Source organism: Lutra lutra, chromosome 1 (genome assembly GCF_902655055.1).
Source record: "Lutra lutra chromosome 1, mLutLut1.2, whole genome shotgun sequence".
Taxonomy (NCBI): domain Eukaryota; kingdom Metazoa; phylum Chordata; class Mammalia; order Carnivora; family Mustelidae; genus Lutra; species Lutra lutra.
Window position 1 is genome coordinate 217,865,788 of NC_062278.1, and position 19,469 is coordinate 217,885,256.

At 61.9% G+C, this 19,469-nt stretch overlaps 2 protein-coding genes across 4 annotated transcripts; both read left to right on the forward strand.

Moving 5' to 3' along the window:
• Window positions 1–998: 998 nt before the first annotated feature.
• LRRC8E (leucine rich repeat containing 8 VRAC subunit E) lies at window positions 999–8,307 on the forward strand. 2 transcript variants are annotated; one of them, XM_047704591.1, is made up of 3 exons: window positions 999–1,276; window positions 4,534–4,676; window positions 5,272–8,307. In XM_047704591.1, exons 2-3 carry the CDS (start codon window positions 4,539–4,541, stop codon window positions 7,513–7,515), a joined length of 2,382 nt encoding a protein of 793 aa, XP_047560547.1. In that variant the 5' UTR covers window positions 999–1,276; window positions 4,534–4,538; the 3' UTR covers window positions 7,516–8,307. The 2 variants fall into 2 exon arrangements, with proteins under 2 accessions (XP_047560547.1, XP_047560556.1); XM_047704600.1 differs by lacking the exon at window positions 999–1,276 and adding an exon at window positions 4,129–4,361.
• Window positions 8,308–9,806: 1,499 nt separating this feature from the next.
• Window positions 9,807–19,435, forward strand: MAP2K7 (mitogen-activated protein kinase kinase 7). 2 transcript variants are annotated; one of them, XM_047704614.1, is made up of 12 exons: window positions 9,807–10,019; window positions 11,745–11,792; window positions 14,739–14,880; window positions 15,071–15,137; window positions 15,254–15,367; window positions 15,458–15,577; window positions 15,721–15,828; window positions 15,959–16,138; window positions 16,266–16,346; window positions 16,447–16,589; window positions 16,985–17,030; window positions 17,148–19,435. In XM_047704614.1, exons 1-12 carry the CDS (start codon window positions 9,896–9,898, stop codon window positions 17,280–17,282), a joined length of 1,308 nt encoding a protein of 435 aa, XP_047560570.1. In that variant the 5' UTR covers window positions 9,807–9,895; the 3' UTR covers window positions 17,283–19,435. The 2 variants fall into 2 exon arrangements, with proteins under 2 accessions (XP_047560570.1, XP_047560578.1); XM_047704622.1 differs by lacking the exon at window positions 11,745–11,792.
• Window positions 19,436–19,469: the final 34 nt, after the last annotated feature.

Sequence of the window (19,469 nt, forward strand, 5' to 3'; positions counted from 1 at the left end):
GCCCCAAAGTGGTTCTTGGCCTTTTTCACTCACCTCACCCTGCTTAGTGACATGCACAGCACTTGTCCCAGACGGAGATCTCATTCCTTGGCCTGTCTGCATGCTTACCTCTGTGTCGGCTGCCCCTGCTCTGGCAGAAGCTCTGAGAGAGAACGGGGCCTTGCTTATCTTGGCCTCACAATGAACGTCTATATTGGGGCTGCCCATGGGGGAGCTCATAGACCTTTGGAGAAGTTGTGCCTCCCAGGGTCGTGCCAATCGCAAGGCTTCACAGAGGAACCTAACGGAGGGGGGGGTCCCCATCCTCAAGGTTTGGAGTGTCTGGCTATCTCTGGTCTAGTGGACTCATGGGCTTCTTATTCCCGCAGGGGAGGGATCTCGTTCTCCCTTTCGTCAAGGTCCCCCTCCCTTGAGGTTTACAGATAGAAGCGATCAAGGTTCATCAGAGGCCTTCAGGCTGAAGCGGGTGCTTTCTGACTCTAAGACCCAGCATAGGCCTCCCCGGCTGGGGAGGACTGAGTGGGGGTGGGGAGGCAGTCATCCTTTCTAGAAGCTGGCTTCCCAGGCTGCCCTCAAGCCTGGGATCTCAGAGCCCTCTGGCCCCTGTGCTTCCTGGCACCGCACCCCCCACCCTACCCCAAACCTGAGGGCAGCTTGCTCCTACCCCTCGGGGAGAAGTCCAGAGCAGATCTCAAGGCTGGGCAGGGTCAGACCAAGAAGCGCCCCCACTCTGCTCAGCTTCCTTTGGCCGGGTGCTCAGAGCAGGAAAAGGGAAACCCCCTTCGGTTCCCTGGACTCTGTTCACTGGTCCCTTGGCTGTGCCTGAAGGTGGCTACACCTGGGGGAGGGAGTGGGGGTGGGGAGGCTCGTCACCTGTTCCTGACAGGGTCTATGCAGCCTGGATCCTGGAAGGAGGCCCCGAGGCTGGTTCTGGGAGCGCAGTGCCTCTGGTCCCCTCAGTTTCCCCGACTGCAGCCTGAGCCAAAGGTCTAAGACCCCCACTCCTCCGGCCGCCCCTCACCCACCGCAGGGAGAGCAGGGGTACGACTGCCCTCCTCCCGCAACCCCTCCGCGCGGGGAGTTGGGGGCGACCTGGGAGGGCCCAAAGAGAGGCGGGGCCGGGCCGTCCACGGGGCGGGCAGGCGGGGCGGCTCCCGGGCTCCTGTCCCGCCCGCCCGCCCTGACTCACCCAGGCTGGCCCGGGGAACTCTGCGGGAGTCCCGGCCGCTCCGCTCCCAGGGACCCAGGAGTTGGGCCCAGCGTCCCAGCCGGAGCGGTGAGTAGATGGCTGTCTGTCCCCGGGGACGGGGTGGCGGGGCGTGGGTCTGGCCCACGTGAGGACCGTCCCAGGTGCCGCTGACACTGGCGCCCGAGCCCGCGGCCCGCTGGGGCGCACAATGAACTGGGGAGGGGGTGGGGGCGGCGAGAGACTCGGCCCTCGGCAGCCCTAGGGCGCCTGTCAGGGAGCGGGGTGGGGGTGGGGATGGGGGGTCTGGGCTAGGACGGAACGAAGATCAGCAGGATGGGGGACACCCCCACCCCCCGGGGTCTTGATCCCTTTCCCCTCTCCTTGCCTGCTGGGGGAAAAAGACAGCGACAACTCACATCTGCGAACCCCTCAGTGCCCCCAGAACCTTACCCCTTGGGGTCCTTTCCAGGTTGTCCCATCCAGAACTCTTAAACCTCAAGACTCCCTCAGCTCCCAAGTCCTGGCTGTGCGGCTTGGAAACATACTAGGTTGGGAGTCCCCAAGCCAGGGCCTGGCCCAAGATCTTCTACTAAGGACCCCCTGCCCCCACCTCAGTTTCTCACACTTTCTTTCCCCCTCGGTTTCTCTCTTGTGTAAAAGTCAAAGATTGGACCCGTGTGTTCCAAAGCCTGTTTCAGGGCTGACAACTATCACTGTGTTTTCCCTGCCCATTAGCATGGGCTGTGAGTGAGGGGGGGCCGGGACCAGGAGCACCCACCAGTGCCCTGTTTTGGGAGGCCAGCTGGCAGCTCCAGGAAGGGCCTGAGAGAGCAGAAGCAGGGGTGAGGTATGGATGGGTGGGGCTCAGGCTGGGCCTGGTGGTTAGATGGACCAGGACTCTCCAGCCTGGCTCACCGAGCAGCCGCCGACCACCCATCTGCCCTATGCTGGAGCTCCCCTCTGAGGGTCTCCTGGAGAAAACACGGTGGCATCTCAGCAGAGGCTCTCACCCAGGAGAGTCCGGGGCGGTGTGCGTGTGGGGGGGGGATGCTACCAGGCAGATGAGACTTGGGGGTTACGCCTTAAATACCACTGGTAGCTGTGAAACCTCCAGCTGGTTATTTCCCTCCTGAGAGTCTGGAAAATGACGGTTGCAGCACCCTCCCTCCGAGAGTTGGGATGAAAGGAGGTCCTGGAAGCATCTGGTGGCCATAAGGAGCGTGTGGCCCAGTGGCTGTTTTCCTCCGGACTCCCCTTCCCTCAAGCCCTCCACCCTGGGGCCCTCCCCCCCCCCCGAGCCCAGCTCAGACAAAGTGGGGGGGGGGGCCGTCTTGTGTCTGTAGAAGCTTAATGGCAGGTTCGGGCCATCCAGTTTGAGTCATGGAGACAGATAATGATAACCCCCATGTCTGCCTCCGATGGTGTTGTGTTATGTATACCTTGTTCCGTGAGAGCCACGGGGCCTTCCACTGGGGACCCTGGGTGTCTCTGCCTCGTTGCCTTTGATTGCAGTCCTGGCATGGTGGGCGCTAGAGCTCCTGGCCTGGCGAGATGGATGCAGGCAGGAAGTTGGTCTCTGCCCATGTATTTTTGTCACAGCCCCCAGAAGTGCTCTCCTTAGGTTGAACAGTGGAGTGGGGTCCCTCACAGGGACAGGTCCCCAGGGTGGGGAAAACAGCAGCAGGCTCCCAGGTCTCCCCTCAGCTCAGTGTGTACATCCAGACACACACTCCAGAATGCCCCCCAGGTGTCCCCTTGGATGGCTACCGTGTACATTGGGCTCCCCGGGCATGAGCCCCACGTGTTTAAGATTCCCCAGGGACTGGACTGATACACACAGTTTTCCTTTTAGGACTGGGTGTCACAGTGAGAGTGAAGGATGGGGCACTGTGGGAGGGAGCCTCAGTTCTGTCTGAGCATCCCTGTCTGCGTGCCCGGTTGGGGTGAGTCAGGGCCTGAGTCAGGGGGCCCTGCCCCTGCCATCCCAAAGTGAGGGCCTCTGATGGGATTAGAAGGTGTGGTGGACTGCCCCGCCCTCAGCCCTCTGCCTGGTGGGCAGAACCCGCATCCTGTATCCTTGCCCACCTCCACCCCAACCCCACCCAGGAGCCAACCCAAGGCCTCACTGACCTGGGGACCAAAAAGAGGGAGAGTGGGAGGGAAGTGTCAAGTAATTGACTGAGGTGTGGGCCAAGGCCAGGTTCCCCTCGCCTAGGAAATGGGTGGGAGACTGGGGGACCCATTGATGGCCCAGATGCCTCCTTTCCTTACCCAGTGTCCAGGAACCCCATGTGGGAAAACTGGCAGGGTAGAGGAGCACGGATGCTGGGAGGGGCAGTCCAGCCTCGGAGCCCCCTGGGAAGCAGTGCAGGTCTTGCTGCCTCCCTTTCCTTCCGTCCAGCCTCAGGGAGCTGGGTAGGGAGGCTCCCTGTGGGAGGCGGGCTCCCCCGCTCCCTGCTTGGGAGGGTGATGTCCCAGCTTGTGGCCCACGTCCCCATGTGACTTGCTCCTGGCCGTCCGTATCTGAAATAATGATACCTTGGTCTAAAATGAAACCCAGGGACAGACAGAGTGGGCCGGCCGCCCAGCCCCAGTCCGGGCCGTAGGTGTCACTCTGGCTTCTCCCTGTGTTTTCCATTTCCTGATTCTCTGCCTTCCAGGCATCCTGGCACCCCCTACCCAGGTTTCTGTTTTCTGCCTCAGATTCTGGGCACCAACCCCTGTAGAAACCCAGGTGTCCTAGTGCTCCCTCCCCCTAACTGACCAGCCTTCGGTTTTGCCACTCCCTGCTCCTCGGGCCCTGTAACCAGAGCCAGACTCCAGCCGGCTTTTCCGGTTGGAGGTTGGAGGTGGTGCCTGGAGCGCCCCTGAAGGGGGTGGGGGGCCCACACCCCGGAAGTCCTGAGCCTGCCTCAGACACGCTCTGGCCCAGTGGCAGAGAGAGCTGGGGCTAGGTGTCTGGAGTCAGAGCCGCAGAGCGAGCGGTTCGGTCTCTGCATTGAGGGTGGGCGGTGGCTGCGTTCTGGGAGAGAGCCACACGGGCCAGCTGGGGGACAGTGGCCCTGTAGACTGCCGGTTCTGACCTCTGAAAGGGCCAGCAGCGTCAGATGGGAGCAGGGATCCCGGGGGGCAGAAGTGGGGAGAACAGTAGTAGCTTGGCTCCAGGAAGGTGGTGAGGTCTGGGTCAGAGGGGAAGGGGGCACACAGCTCGTGCGCTCTGCCAGGCTGGGGCAAGCGAGAAGGCAAATTGGGAGCAGAGGCAGGTGTCCAGCTTGCTGGCGGCCCACGACCAGGCGCCCCCCTCTTGAGGGTCTCTGCAACCCCTGCCTGCCCCTCCCCCGCAGGAAAGATGATTCCGGTGGCCGAGTTCAAGCAGTTCACGGAGCAGCAGCCCGCCTTCAAGGTGCTCAAGCCCTGGTGGGACGTGCTGGCCGAGTACCTCACGGTGGCTATGCTCATGATCGGGGTCTTCGGCTGCACTCTGCAGGTAAGGCGCACCGCCGGAGCGGGGCGGGGCCTGGAGGGGGCGGGGCCTGGAGATTCCGGAAGTCTTCCTGCGGTTGTGCCACAGTTCTGGAGCCTGGAAGGGGGACATCAAAGTGTTAAGGGGTTGTTTCCTTCCGCCGGCTGTGAGGGAGAGGGAGCATGCGTTCCCTGCCTCTCTCCTTCCCGGCTCTCCGGTGGCCTCCGGCATTCCTTGGTGTATAGATGCCAGTGGCTCCTCTTCCCTGTGCATGTGTCTTTGTCCAAAGGACGTAAGGCCCACCTTAATGACCTCACCTTAACTTGATCGCGTGTGCTCTGCAAAGACGACCTAGTCACAGGTATTAAGGGTTAGTACTTCAGGATCTTTTGCTGGGGCAGAGGGGGAGAGCCCGAGCATCACATTCAACTGAACTCCTTTTTTCAAAGACTGAGGTGCTTTCAGAGGCTTAGCGACTCTTCCAAAATCACAGCCAGCTGGGGACAGTCAGGGCCTGGGGCCTCCTCCCACCTTCAGCTCGCCTCCCCCCCCTCCCCCCCCGCCGCCCAGCCCCAGGCTATCCCAGCTCCTTGACCCTCTTCCCTCACCTCATTCCCAGGTGACACAGGACAAGATCATCTGTCTGCCCAGTCACGAACTCCGAGAGAATTTATCAGAAGCCCCATGCCAGCAGCTGCTGCCACGCGGCGTCTCCGAGCAGATGGGGGGCCTCCGGGAGGTCAGCGGCCTCAAGAACAACTTGGACCTCCAGCAGTACAGCTTCATCAACCAGCTGTGCTACGAGACCGCCCTCCACTGGTACGCCAAGTACTTCCCCTACCTGGTCGTCATCCACACACTCATCTTCATGGTCTGCACCAGCTTCTGGTTCAAGTTCCCCGGCACGAGTTCCAAGATCGAGCACTTCATCTCCATTCTGGGCAAGTGTTTTGACTCGCCGTGGACCACGCGGGCCCTGTCCGAGGTCTCTGGGGACAACCACAAGGGCCCCGCTGCGGGACGGGCGACGGCGACTGTGGAAGCGTCCGCGGGGCCAGGAAAGGCAGGTGAGGGTGAGAAGGAAAAGGTGCTGATGGAGCCTGAGAAGGTGGTGACGGAGCCACCGGCCGTCACCCTGCTGGACAAGAAGGAGGGCGAACAGGCCAAGGCGCTGTTTGAGAAGGTCAAGAAGTTCCGCGTGCACGTGGAGGAGGGCGACATCTTGTATACCATGTATATCCGGCAGACGGTGCTCAAGGTCTGCAAGTTCTTCGCCATCCTGGTCTACAACCTGGTCTACGTGGAGAAGATCAGTTTCCTGGTGGCCTGCAGGGTAGAGACCTCGGAGGTGACAGGCTACGCCAGCTTCTGCTGCAACCACACCAAGGCCCACCTCTTCTCCAAGCTGGCGTTCTGCTACATCTCCTTTGTGTGCGTCTACGGGCTGACCTGTCTCTACACCCTCTACTGGCTTTTCCACCGGCCCCTCAAGGAGTACTCCTTCCGCTCGGTGCGGGAGGAGACCGGCATGGGGGACATACCGGACGTCAAGAATGACTTCGCTTTCATGCTCCACCTCATCGACCAGTATGACTCGCTCTACTCCAAGCGCTTCGCCGTCTTCCTCTCCGAGGTCAGTGAGAGCCGCCTGAAGCAACTCAACCTGAACCACGAGTGGACGCCTGAGAAGCTTCGGCAGAAGCTGCAGCGCAACGCCCGTGGCCGGCTCGAGCTGGCCCTCTGCATGCTCCCGGGGCTGCCCGACACCGTCTTCGAGCTCAGCGAGTTGGAGGCGCTGCGGCTGGAGGCCATCTGCGACATCACGTTCCCCCCGGGCCTCTCGCAGCTGGTGGGCCTGCAGGAGCTCAGCCTGCTGCACTCGCCCGCCAGGCTGCCCTTCTCCTTGCAGGTTTTTCTGCGGGACCGCCTCAAGGTCATCCGAGTCAAGTGCGAGGAGCTCCGCGAGGTGCCCCTGTGGGTGTTTGGGCTGCGGGGCCTGGAGGAGCTGCACCTTGAGGGGCTCTTCCCCCCAGAGCTGGCTCGGGCGGCGACCCTCGAGAGCCTCCGGGAGCTGAAGCAGCTCAAGGTGCTGTCTCTGCGGAGCAACGCCGGCAAGGTGCCCGCCAGCGTGACGGACGTGGCCGGCCATCTGCAGCGGCTCAGCCTGCACAACGATGGGGCCCGCCTGCTGGCCCTTAACAGCCTCAAGAAGCTGGCGGCACTGCGGGAGCTGGAGCTGGTGGCCTGCGGGCTGGAGCGCATCCCCCACGCCATCTTCAGCCTGGGCGCGCTGCAGGAACTAGACCTCAAGGACAACCACCTGCGGTCCATCGAGGAGATCCTCAGCTTCCAGCACTGTCGCAAGCTGGTCACGCTCAGGCTGTGGCACAACCAGATTGCCTATGTCCCCGAGCACGTGCGAAAGCTCCGGGGGCTCGAGCAGCTCTACCTCAGCCACAACAAGCTGGAGACCCTGCCCAGCCAGCTGGGCATGTGCTGTGGCCTCCGCCTGCTGGACATCTCCCACAATGGGCTGCGCTCCCTGCCCCCCGAGCTGGGCCTCCTCCAGAACCTGCAGCACCTCGCTCTGTCCTACAATGCCCTGGAGGCCCTGCCCGACGAGCTCTTCTTCTGCCGCAAGCTGCGGACGCTGCTCCTGGGCTACAACCACCTGAGCCAGCTCTCACCCCAGGTGGGGGCCCTCAGAGCCCTCGGGCGCCTGGAGCTCAGGGGCAACCGCTTGGAGGCGCTGCCAGAAGAGCTTGGCAACTGCGTGGGGCTCAAGAAAGCGGGGCTCGTGGTAGAGGACGCCCTTTACGAGGGCCTGCCGGCAGAGGTGCGGGAGAAACTGGAGGAGGAATGAAGCAGAGGTGGGCAAGGTTGGGGTAGAGGCCTTCTGGATGCTTCCACGCCAGAGTCTATGCTGCTGTCTTCAAGAGAGGTGGCCAAGAGGGCCCAGGCCAAGAGAGGAGGAGCAGACACGTCAGCCTCGTGGGGTCCAGGCAGGATCCTGGGGCTGGTCTGAGAAGAGACGGGAGACCGTAGATTTGGGGTGGAACGTCAGAGAGGGATTAACTCAGTCCTTGGATTCTCAGACTAAAACCACACCTGTGTCTTTGGCTGGTTGACTGGCCTGCCCCGCCCGTGGACATTCTAGCTCAATTAGTGCCATATAAGGGGGTGCGGCACATCCCAATGGGATTTCAACCCTCCCCCCACCCTGGACCAAAACAGCTTCTATCTGGGGTTCTCTCCCAAGGAGGGGACACAGACACAGAAGACCAGCGACCCTCACCCCCAGCTTTGATGCCAATCCCTTATTTATAAGTTGTTTGCTACGTACACGTGCACTCAGAAAAATGGTTCTCACATTTGGCTACGCATCAAAATCAACATCCCCAAAACAAAACATCTTGGGCCCCACCCCTGAAAGAATGACTCAGGTCTGGCTGGAGACCAGGAACCTACCTGTCAGTAAGCATCCCAGGTAATTCTAATGAAGGTGGTCCTAGGTCTGTATGTTGGGAATTGTGGACCCCCAGAATCTGGATGTCCAGTGCAGGGATTTTGAACCCTTTTTAAGTCCTAGACTTTTTAAACATCTGATAAAAGCTGGGCACCTCCTTTCCCAGGAAAATGCTCAGGTACACATACATGTTCCGCAAGCGACTTGAGACAGGCAGCAGATTCCCCCAGACGTCCCAGAGGGCCATTCATAGACATCCGAAGGATGGCAGACTCCAGGGTTCAGAACGCCAGCGATGGAGGTTACATTCTTCTGAGCACAAGCAGGAACTTGTCTTTCAAATACTCCCTGTATGAGGGAGCATCTATCAGAGAATGCTTAATAAATAATACGAATTATGAGAACTAAATTTCTGATCTCTGGTATCCATTTCTGTTGTCTAAGCCTTCCATTTCACCAGACCAGTTATAGGCAAGCAGTGACATTCACCTGCCAGCATCAAGGGTATGAATTTTTCTGTTCTGGAAGCAGAGGCAGAGCGATCTTGGCTTACCAGGAAAAATTAGGTGGCATCCCCTGCCTACCTTTTTTTCTCGAGAACCCCTTTTCCTCTACATTATCTGTTAGTTCTCCAGACTCCACTCTCTTGTACCTGTTTCACCCGTCAGTTGTCACCACAGGAGTTCCCACAAGCCTTCATCGCCCACCAGTGTTCCTGTGCTGGACCAGGAGTACGTGGGGGCATATGGGACAGGCCGCCTGACCCTGACCTCCTGGGACTGGGCACTATGAGGTGTCTGCAAAATATGAACCTCTTCCTGGCAACTGAGAGCAGAGGCAAGCTGCTTTCCGAAAACCAGGATTCCAGTTGGGGACATTTTCCCAGGCACCCATCAGACCAGTTAAGCCTCGGGGAAGACAGGCTGAGGCGCATTAACACCAAGGCCCATTTTCTGCATTGTCCAGGAGCAGGGTTCTCATTCCGGGGCTGGAAGAAGAGGGAAAGTCTTGAAATATCCCATTTGGGTCTGACCTGGAACTCTGGCCATGACCCTGGCCCTGTCGTCGAAATCAGGGGTCATGCCGCTGGTCCTAGAGACCCTACAGTGACTGAGCCCTACCCCGCCCGTCCTTGCCCAACCCCGAGCTTGCTGAAATAGAAAGGGCTCCCCACGGGCGCCTAATTATGGTGAGAAGGCAGCAATTAAGCCTAACAGAGATCCTAATGAAGCACTGTCCCAGACGAGAAAGGCAGTTGTGAGGGAGCGTGGGTGCCAGCGAACAGGCCGGGCGGGGAAGAGCAAAAACAACGCTGAGGAGGACACAACAGCAGTAAGCTACTCCCGGGAACAGGGGCAGAAGAGCGAGCCAAGCTTGCGCATGCGTAGAAAAGGCCACGCGCGGGATCGCGTCTACCCCCTCCGTACGCAGGCGCACCGACCCCCCCCCGCCCCCCCGCCCGCCTTTCTCTGCAAAACAGTGTGAATGGATTTCAACACAGCGCCTCCCGAGAGTGTGCTCGGAATCAGCGCGTGCGCTTCATGGTGAGAGGCGTTGCACGTTGCCAGACGCGAGCTCTAGGTGGCGTCAGCTCTCCGGCTGGGAAGAACACGCATGCTCAGAGGTTAGGTACGAGGGATGGGCGAGCGCTTGCCGCGGGCATGCGCCATGCAGGGAGAGACGGCGGCTCGGCGGGGTCATCCAGGCGCAGGCGCAGTGCGGTGTTTGTCTGCCGGACTGACGGGCGGCCGGGCGGTGCGCGGCGGCGGCGGGGAAGATGGCGGCGTCCTCCCTGGAGCAGAAGCTGTCCCGCCTGGAAGCAAAGCTGAAGCAGGAGAACCGCGAGGCCCGGCGGAGGATCGACCTCAACCTGGATATCAGCCCCCAGCGGCCCAGGCCCAGTAAGCACGGCGGCGTGGGGGAGGGGGCGGACGGGGCGGGGCGCGCGCCGCGGGAAGCCCCGCCCCCGCCGTCAGGCCCCGCCCCCGCTTCCGGGGCGCTCTTGCTCCTCCTCCTCTCCGCCCCATACCCCCTGCTGTCGGTTCGCGGGGAGAGGGTCACGGTGACCCGGGGGGCGTGGGGCCGCGGGTTCCCGGGCTGCCCTCCCCCAACGTAGGGGTTTCCCCTTACGGGGCCTACGAGCCCAGTTACCCGGTCCCGGGGCAAGACCCCGCACCACCTGATGACCCGCCCCCTCACGGTGATGACCCGCCACCTACCCGGCGCCGCGGCTTCCCCTAATCCACGCGACCGTGACCACATCCAGATTCCCGGCAAACAGGGACACCTCCGCCGACCAGATGATTTCGTTGCTGCCATCTCAGTGCCGGGCAGGAGGCCCCTTTCCCTCTTCCGTACCTGGGTCCTTGTCATATGGTTCCGTGGAGGATCCACTCACACACACACACACACACCCGGCCCGGGTGACCTCTGAGGTCATATGACCACATATAATTCCCTATTCCTCCGAACTCCTTCCCGGTGGCTGTGTCTAGGAATCCCTTTTTCCCAGGCTGGGCCCTTGTCATTGGGCCTAGCAGGCCCCGTCCCGTGCACACCCTACCCACATATACCAGGCACCCTCAGACTCTTCTGATTGGTTTCATTGCCGCTGTCTTGGGCACTGTTCTAGCTTCTCCAAAATTACACACCCAACCCCCAGCCTGGCAGCTTTTCATCACCTGGACTCCAGTGACTCCCTCTTCCCTGTACACCCACACTCACCTAGCCTAAGGATACCCGAGGCGAGTGTGTGATAACTCCGCCTCCCAGTCCACGTACCCCTTGTCTCCGATCCTGCTTTCTCTGTGACCACCTCCCTGGCATCTTACCACCTGGATTCAAAAGCTGCTGCTCCTTCCCCCAACACTCGCACCTGGCCTGCAGCCAGTCTGCTTTCTTTGTTATGTCCCACAGGACGCCCCCCCCCCCAAATCCCCCAGCTAGAGGGTGTCAGATCTTCACCCTCCCCACACACCTGACGAATGGCACCCCACCACACACTTTGTGTCTCTCGAGCTGGCAAATTGGCCTTCTTTGTGCTTCTTCTGATACGATCCTTGTAGCTTATATAGCTCCCAAGGGGTCGCCTGGGTAGGAGGGGGCACCCCCCCCTATATCAGGGCATTGCAGTCATTCCCTGCTCACCCAGCCTGACCGTCCCCAACCCCTGTGTGCGGTCCTCTCCTTATCCTTCCCTCTTCTGATGGGGTAATAGTGTGGGCTCCTCCCTGGGGCAAAAAGCCCTGGACTTTTTGGACTGGAGGGTCCCCACTGGGCTCTGCAGTGCTGCCTCCGCTAGCCCCAGCACGGATGAGACAGGGCTGGGTATGGGGCCAGGGGTCCCTTATGGGGTGGCTGTCCCAGGTGCAGAGTGAGGCACGGTGAGGCCCATGGCGGGCAGATCCCTGAGGATGCCCCCTCCAGGCATCTGTGTCTGTGTCAGCTCCATCCATCCTCCCGGTCCTCCCATTTCTGTCAGTTTCTACCCATCTCTGCAGTTTGGAGCCTCGCGCCTCCCCCCTCTTCCTCATTATGATTTAATTTCTTTTCTTTTGAACAAATCAGTTGTTTCTGTTGTGATTTATCGTGGTGTTGTTTTTTTTTTCTTCCTTTTCCCCATCCAGTTATTGTGATCACTCTAAGCCCTGCTCCTGCCCCGTCCCAACGAGCAGGTACCAGCCTTTTTATCATCGTCGCTTGGACGTCTGCACCATTGACCTAACCGCTGCCCCCCGCCGCAGAATGCCCTTCCCTACCCCCCCGTGCTGTGTGTGCGCGCGCGTGCCTGTCACTCTGTCTCTCTTTGCACACCATCAGTGATCAACAGTGTTCGGCCCACTTGGCCTCTTCTCTGTCCACTCACCTTCCACTCCTCCCTTCCTGGTGGGCTCAGTTTTGGACTCCTGGAAGAAGTGAGCTCCTTTACCCACCAGGAGTCTGCTGCCTGTGAGAGGTCACGTGTGTGCATGCGTGTATAAGGGAGAAAGAGAAGGTTGGGTCAGGCTGTCGGGCTTTTCCTGTTGATTTGTTTCAACAACACAGCAAACACATGCCGCCCCGCTCTGGGGACACAGCAGCGGACAGAATGGACCAAGGGCCCCTTATCGTGTGGCTGACAGTCACGGACAGTGAGCACTTTCCCAGTGTGGGAGAAGCGGAGAAAGCAGCGATGCCTTGTAGAAAAGGCCGGGTCTGCAGGGGGTGGTTGGTCAGCGAGGCCTCTGGAGAAGCTGGGATATGAGCACAGGCTCATGGGAGGCAGGGAGCCCGTGAAGGAAGGTAGAGGAAGCAGCCAGCCGGGTCCTGAGTGCAGTTGCTCGTGGGTGTGGAGCAGGTGTGTGCAGGATGTGTATGTGTGTGTGTGTGTGTGTGTGTGTGTGAGAGAGAGAGAGAGAGTGTGCTGGAGAGACAGACACCTGGGGGGTCTGGCCCTGTTGGCCCTTGTGTAGGTGGAACTAGACGGTGTGTGTGTGTGTGTGTGTGTGTGTGTGTGTGTGAGAGAGACAGTGTGGGGCTGGTTCTGTTCAGGGCTCTCGGCATATTGTCTGTATGTGTGTGTGGGGGGGGGTCGTGCCATCCCCTGTGTGTGTGTGTGTGTGCACGTGTGTGTTGGACTGACAGCCCGGTATGTCTGTGGCTCCTGTTGGTCATGTGTTCCCATGCCCTTTCTTATTCTCTTTCTCTCTTTCATTCAGCCTATAGCGCTCACTGTGCCCTCCTGACCTGCCACGTGGCCTGTCACCACTTCTGTAACCTCCATTCTCAGAGCCTTTGTGTACCTCCTCCCTTCCCCCACCTTAGCCCCCCTCAGGTCCCCACCGTGTTTCAGTTGTAGGGCCACTGGAAGCGTCTCCCCCCGCCCCCAGAAGTGTGCAGAGGGTCGGGGTGTGGTTCTCACCCCGGAGAGGAGGTGACCATGCAGGGCAGAAAAGGGGCCCAGATATCTCTCAGGGGTCGAGAACCTGGCAGTGTCCCCAGAGAGTCCAGGTACAGGGGAGCACGGAGGCCCCTCAGGTGCCCCTGAGGTTGCTGAGCTGGAGACAGAGGGATTGGGACTCTGGCCATGACAGAAGAGTGAAGCAAGGATATGACAAAGCCAGGGCCTAGAGCGACAGGGAGAGAGCACAGGAGGCTCCCTGGGGTCCACAGAGCTCTTCTTTTGCTCTGAGCAGACCCCACCAAGACCCGTGTCCCTTCTGCGGCTGTATGCTAGGATCACGGACCTGCTCCCTCACTCTGGACGTGGTCTGGGCCCAGGGTAACGGGGCAGAGAAAGTACCCAGACGGCAGCAATTCAAGTGTATCCGTCTCTGTCCGCGGGTCACTGGGCCCGCATCACAAGGCGCTTGCAGAACTGTGGGAGGAGAGCGTGGACCATGGCAGGAGGTGTAGGCAGAGAAGGGGGCATCAGCTGAGGGTCGTGGGACGGTGGCCCCAGGCCTCCCGGCCATTCTCCTTAGGAAGGTCCTCTTTTGGCCCCACTTAGAGACACTTGCAGCCAGTGCCCTACACGGTTAGGGACCTCCTTTTGGAGCATCTAGGCATCTGGGCCTCTCGGCTACGAGGGTTCAGTGGAGGATCATCTGTCTTCTCCAGGGGCCACACGGGTCTCTGCTCCCACCCTCCTGGCAGCCCATCCAGGGAGGATCCCAGCCCCTCAGGGAACCTCCTGTCCTGTCCCGGGCCCCTGTCTGGCCTGTCTCTGCAGTGCCTCCTCTGGGCAGCTGGGCCCCAAGTCTTGGCTCCGATCTGTCTGTCTGTCTCCTGCCCTCCCGATCCCCGAATGCCGCCTGCCCTTCCTGGGGTTCCCGCTGCCTGCCCGCTGCCTGCCCGCCTGCGTGGAGCATGCCCGAGCTGTCTGCATGCAGGCTGCTGAGAAGACCCCACTGCCTGGCCCACTCCCCTCCCCCCAGCCCACCAGCCCTTGGTGGGGGCTGTGCCACCTGAATCCCCTCACCCCAAGGACACAGGCCCAGCCTGGGGTCCTGCCCCCATCCATTGGCCCCAGCTTTGTAGGCCAAACTGGGAGGCTCAACGATGAGCCTACTGGCTAGAGGGTGGCCCTCCCTGACCCTGGAACAGAACGTGGGGCCAGGCAGCCGGAAGCATGGGGCCCTTGCCCATTGTCTCCCTGGGATGGTCTTGCCTGATTCTTAATGGGCAGCCAAGTTCAGTGCTGCCATCAGGGCCAGAACCCAGGCTGATCCTAGCGGGCCTGCCTTCCTCGCATGGTCCAGAGTGTGAGCGCTGTGGCCCTGCCAGCTTCCTGGGCAGAGGTGGGGAGGAAAGGGACATATCGGGAAGGCTGCCTGGCTGAAGGATGTCATCAGTCCCTGGGCCGTGATCCCGTGTCAGCATAGACTTGGGGACAATCCCTCAGCCTCTGGGAACCACCCCTCCTTGCCAGCCCACTCCATCTTCTTCCAGGTCAGGGGGGTGGGAGAAGGCACTCTGAGAGTGGTCAGGGAGACCCTAGCTCCTCCAGCCCAGTGGGGTGGGGTGGGGGGGTCTGTGCTGGCCTACCTGATGCCAGGAAGGGGGAGACCAGAGTCCCAAGGCCCCAGAGTGCCAGGTGGTAGCTAACCCCCTCTCACCCCTGGTTCTCACCCCCCCCCCAGCCCTCCAGCTCCCGCTGGCCAATGATGGGGGCAGCCGCTCACCATGCTCCGAGAGCTCCCCACAGCACCCCACACCCCCTGCCCGGCCCCGCAACATGCTGGGGCTTCCATCAACCTTGTTCATGCCCCGCAGCATGGAGAGGTGAGCTCTTGGAACGGGGGCAGCTGGCCAGTGAGGGGAGGGGGTCAGGAGATCACGTGGGGAGGGCCACTTCGCCTGTCCTAGGGAGGAGGGTGGTTAAATCTGTGGATACCCCTGTGTGTCGGGGACCAGGGTGGCCTCGGTTTGGGTGGGACCCTCCCCCACTGAGACCTCCATCCTGTCCCCCCAGCATCGAGATTGACCAGAAGCTACAGGAGATCATGAAGCAGACCGGTTACCTGACCATCGGGGGCCAGGTACCACCCTGGCCCTGGCCCCCTGGGGGGTGGGCAGATGCACTGCGGGGCTAGGTCTTGGGGTGGGGGCGGTGCCGAGGCCCAGCCCATCCTCCAGCTCTGGCTGTCCTGGCCAGCGCTACCAGGCCGAAATCAACGATCTGGAGAACCTGGGGGAGATGGGCAGTGGCACTTGCGGCCAGGTGTGGAAGATGCGCTTCCGGAAGACGGGCCACGTCATCGCCGTCAAGGTGAGCCCCGCCCCGCGTGAGCCCTGCCCCGAGAACCAACCCCCACTCCTCCCCACCTGCGTGCTGAGGCTCCCCTGGTCCTCCGTGCAGCAAATGCGGCGCTCGGGGAATAAGGAGGAGAACAAGCGGATCCTCATGGACCTGGACGTGGTGCTCAAGAGCCACGACTGCCCCTACATTGTGCAGTGCTTCGGCACCTTTATCACCAACGTGAGCGCTGGCAGGCGGCAGCCGTTGCTCCCCTGTCCCCCCGGGGCTCTGCTGATTTCCTCCTTGCTGGGCGGAGTCCACGTGGGGTGGGCGGGAGTTGGGGGGTGCAGCCGCGCCCAAGCCTCCCTGTGCTGTGCCTGCAGACGGACGTCTTCATCGCCATGGAGCTCATGGGCACGTGCGCCGAGAAGCTCAAGAAGCGGGTGCAGGGCCCCATCCCCGAGCGGATCCTGGGCAAGATGACTGTGGCGGTGAGTGGACTGGGCAGGGGTGTGGCTGGCCGGGTGATTCCGCCACCATTCCCCCACCCACCCACCCGCTCTGTCCTCCTGTCACCGGTGTCCTCCCGTCACCGGGTGCTGTCCCGCTGCCCTGTTGCAGATCGTGAAGGCACTGTACTACCTGAAGGAGAAGCACGGCGTGATCCACCGTGACGTCAAGCCCTCGAACATCCTGCTGGACGAGCGGGGCCAGATCAAGCTCTGTGACTTCGGCATCAGCGGGCGTCTGGTCGATTCCAAGGCCAAGACGCGCAGCGCCGGCTGTGCCGCCTACATGGCGGTGAGGGCCCCCCCCCCCCCCCCCCCCCCCCCCCCCCCCCCGCTCTTGGCGCTTGGGTGGGTAGGCCTGGGGGATCCGGGGACGCACCAGCCCCAGGGGTACATCCTCCCCTTCTGCTCCCCGGCAGCCGGAGCGCATAGACCCTCCGGACCCCACCAAGCCGGACTATGACATCCGGGCCGACGTGTGGAGCCTGGGCATCTCCTTGGTGAGTGGGGGCCCTCCCGGCCGTTTGAGGATCTAGAGGGAGGCGGGAAGGGAGAGGAGGAACCCGTCCTCAGCCCCGCTGGCCCCGCCGTCTCTTCTAGGTGGAGCTAGCGACGGGACAGTTTCCCTACAAGAACTGCAAGACAGACTTTGAGGTCCTTACCAAAGTCCTCCAGGAAGAGCCCCCGCTCTTGCCCGGGCACATGGGCTTCTCAGGGGACTTCCAGTCCTTCGTCAAAGACTGGTGAGGAGCCTCTGCCCCCACCCCCACCAGAAGGCAGGCTCTCCCAGCAGGGGTGTGGGCAGAAGCCGGCCCTTCGCGGGGGGGGGGGGGGGGGGGGGGGGGGGGGGGGTGTCCAGCCCCTGCAAGCGGAATTCTGCCCGCACGGGGCGGGGCGGGGTGCGCATTTGCTCGTCCCACGGGAGAGCCCCGCTCACCTCTCCCACAAGCCCTTCACAACCCAGTTTGGGCTTCCGTCGCAGGCCGGATTCCTAAGTGCCGGGCTCTGGGGCCTCAGGCTTCAGCAAGCGGCCCCAGGTCACGAGTGCCCACCCCCTCCAAGCCGGGACACCGAGTCCCGGGCTGCCCCTCCTTCCCCGGCTCTTAACTTCTCTTTCCTGCTCCTCCTCCTCCTTCAGCCTTACTAAGGATCACAGGAAGAGACCAAAGTATAATAAGCTACTTGTGAGTACCTGAGGCCCCTCCCTGCCCCTCCTCTCTCCTCCGGACCCCCTCCCCCCCCGGGGCGGAGCTGCCGCTGGTCTCCTCCTCCCGTCTTCAGCCCCGCCCCTCGGCCCGCAGGAACACAGCTTCATCAAGCGCTACGAGATGCTGGAGGTGGACGTGGCGTCCTGGTTCAAGGACGTCATGGCGAAGACCGAGTCACCGAGGACGAGCGGAGTCCTGAGCCAGCACCACCTGCCCTTCTTCAGGTAGCCACGTGGTGGCGGCCAGCCCCACCGGGGGCCAGGGGCATGGCCACAGGCCCCCCTTCCCCATCTGGCCACCCAGCTGCCCGCCAGGGGAGACCTGGGACCTGGACAGCTGCTGAGGGCCGAGGACAGAAAGTAGGGGGGGCGCCGACCCAGCCCCGCCCCCTGCCCACCAGCCGTGGACAGATGGGCTCGCCAAGCCCCAGCCCCTCCCGTCCCCCGGGGTCAGCCGGCCTCCACGGGTCAGCCGGCCGTGCGCGTCCCCCTGACAGACACTGTGAACGGAAGACAGCAGGCCACGAGCAGACTCGCTATTTATTCAGTCGTAACCTCTGGGCTGGGGCGGCCCCCAGGGGCCGGGAGAGAGCTGCCCGTCCCGCCCCTCCCCCCACATTCGCCCCTTCCTCCCACCCCCTCGCCGTGTGCCTGCCCCTCTGCCTCCCGTCTCCCTCCGTCTCCCTCCGCAGACATGCTCCCTGCCTCCTTCCCCCTCCTCTCTCATCCTTTCTACCTCTCTGGCTTTCCCCATCTCCCTCCCTGCCTCTGCCTCTCTCTTGCCCAAACCTGGGCTCTGCCCACGCCCCCCAGCGGGACTCCTGGGTCCACTTACGTCTCCGGCAGCAGCGAATCAGTCAGCTGGTGTCCACGCCCCAGGAAGGCCGGCTGGGCGTTACGACTGCAGCTGGGCCTGGGCTGGTCTCTTTCTCTCTCTTTCTCTATCTCTCTCTCTCTTTGATCTCAGGGGGTCCTTTTTGGAGTTTATTGTATTTTATTGTACTTGGTGGGGTGTTTGGGGTGGGGGGGGCAAAGAGCTTGTTCTCATGGGGTTTGTCGGTACCTTCAGAAACTTTTACCAAAGTCATGTTTAGCTGCTTGTGGTGGAGCCCCCCAGCCGCCTGTGGGTATAGGCATCTGGGGCGGGGGTGGGGGGCGAGCCCCAAAGGTGGGCTCTGGGGGGCTCCTCCTCCCTCGGGGCCAGCCCTTGCGGCTGGAGACTGGCCACAGCTGGGGTGGGGTGAGTTGAGGACCTCAGGGGGCGTGGAGGGAGCCCAAGAGGCCGCGGCCACACAGGGTGGCCTTCAGGGAAGGCGGGCGCAGGGCCCGGTGAGGGCAGCGGACGCTGCTGCGGCAGGGACGTAGAGGGGGTCAGTGGCAGGAGTGGAGGCCCAGGGGCCCTGGGGCCCAGGGGAGGCAGGGAGAGAGGGTACAGGGGGCAGGTGTGGGGGTTCGAGGATGTGAGACAGGACAGAGGTGGGGCTAGCTGAGGGCTGGGCGTGTGCAGGCAGTGACGCCCTTGGAGTGCCCCTGAGCACCCCTCGACTCCCCCAGAGCTGGCCAGTGCGCCCTGAGTCCTCTGCAGCAGCCCCGGTGGGAAGGGGTGTGTTTCCTTTTTGTTGGTGATGCATGCAAATCAAGTGGACAGCAAAACAAAACAAAAAACACAAACAGAAACCCACAAAACCACAAAACCAACCAACAGCAAAGGTGAGGAGCTTGGCCGGCCATGGACGCAGTCTGGGCCGAGGCGTCACTGTATCCCGTCCGTCCTGTCGACTCTCACTCCCACTCCGTAACTCCCCAAATGCCGCATGTTCAAGAGTACAGAGTTCTCTGCTCTCTGCCTCCTGCCCGGGAGGGGGACAGCCGCCTTCTCTTGCCCGGTCCCCTTTGTGAGGGGATGGGGGGCAGGGTGGGGGGCCCACAGGTCTGGTTCCCCACCCTCCCTCACCTGGCCCAGCCAAGGAGCGGGGGAGGCCTTTGTGGGTAGCTGGAAGGTTCTGTGGCTGGGCCCAGGGCCGGCAGAGGCCCTGGGCCAGCCACCTGGATTTATTTTTATTTAACTATTTTCTGTTTTGTGAGTGTGTCTGCCCGTCCCTGCCCCACTTCCGCCCGAAGTGGGGGTTCTGAGGGAGCCTCTTCTTCCTCTCTGCCTCTTTCCTGTCCTCCCTCCGTCGCCAGTCACCAGCCATCCTTCTTGACCAGGCAGAGGGTGGAGCGGGCAGGCAGGGGCCTGGGGTGGCCTGGCCCAGGCTGCTGGCCCTTGACCCCTCCTTCTCCGGTCGCCAGTATTCCCCCCCCACCACCCTTTTTAAAAAACAAAATGCCCTTGTTTGTAAACCCTTAGCCGCTTGAGAATAAACCGTCCCTCTTCTTCCACTGAGTCTGTGGTTTGTCTTCAGCTCGGCAGTCC

Excerpts from the sequence above, each read along its gene's own strand:
- LRRC8E (XM_047704591.1), top strand. The coding sequence starts at position 4,539 with ATGATTCCGGTGGCCGAGTTCAAGCAGTTCACGGAGCAGCAGCCCGCC. Across the intron at positions 4,677-5,271 it reads TCTTCGGCTGCACTCTGCAG|GTGACACAGGACAAGATCAT; the intron begins GTAAGGCGCACC and ends CCTCATTCCCAG.
- MAP2K7 (XM_047704614.1), top strand. The coding sequence starts at position 9,896 with ATGGCGGCGTCCTCCCTGGAGCAGAAGCTGTCCCGCCTGGAAGCAAAG. Across the intron at positions 11,793-14,738 it reads TGCCCCGTCCCAACGAGCAG|CCCTCCAGCTCCCGCTGGCC; the intron begins GTACCAGCCTTT and ends CCCCCCCCCCAG. Across the intron at positions 16,590-16,984 it reads CAGTCCTTCGTCAAAGACTG|CCTTACTAAGGATCACAGGA; the intron begins GTGAGGAGCCTC and ends CTCCTCCTTCAG.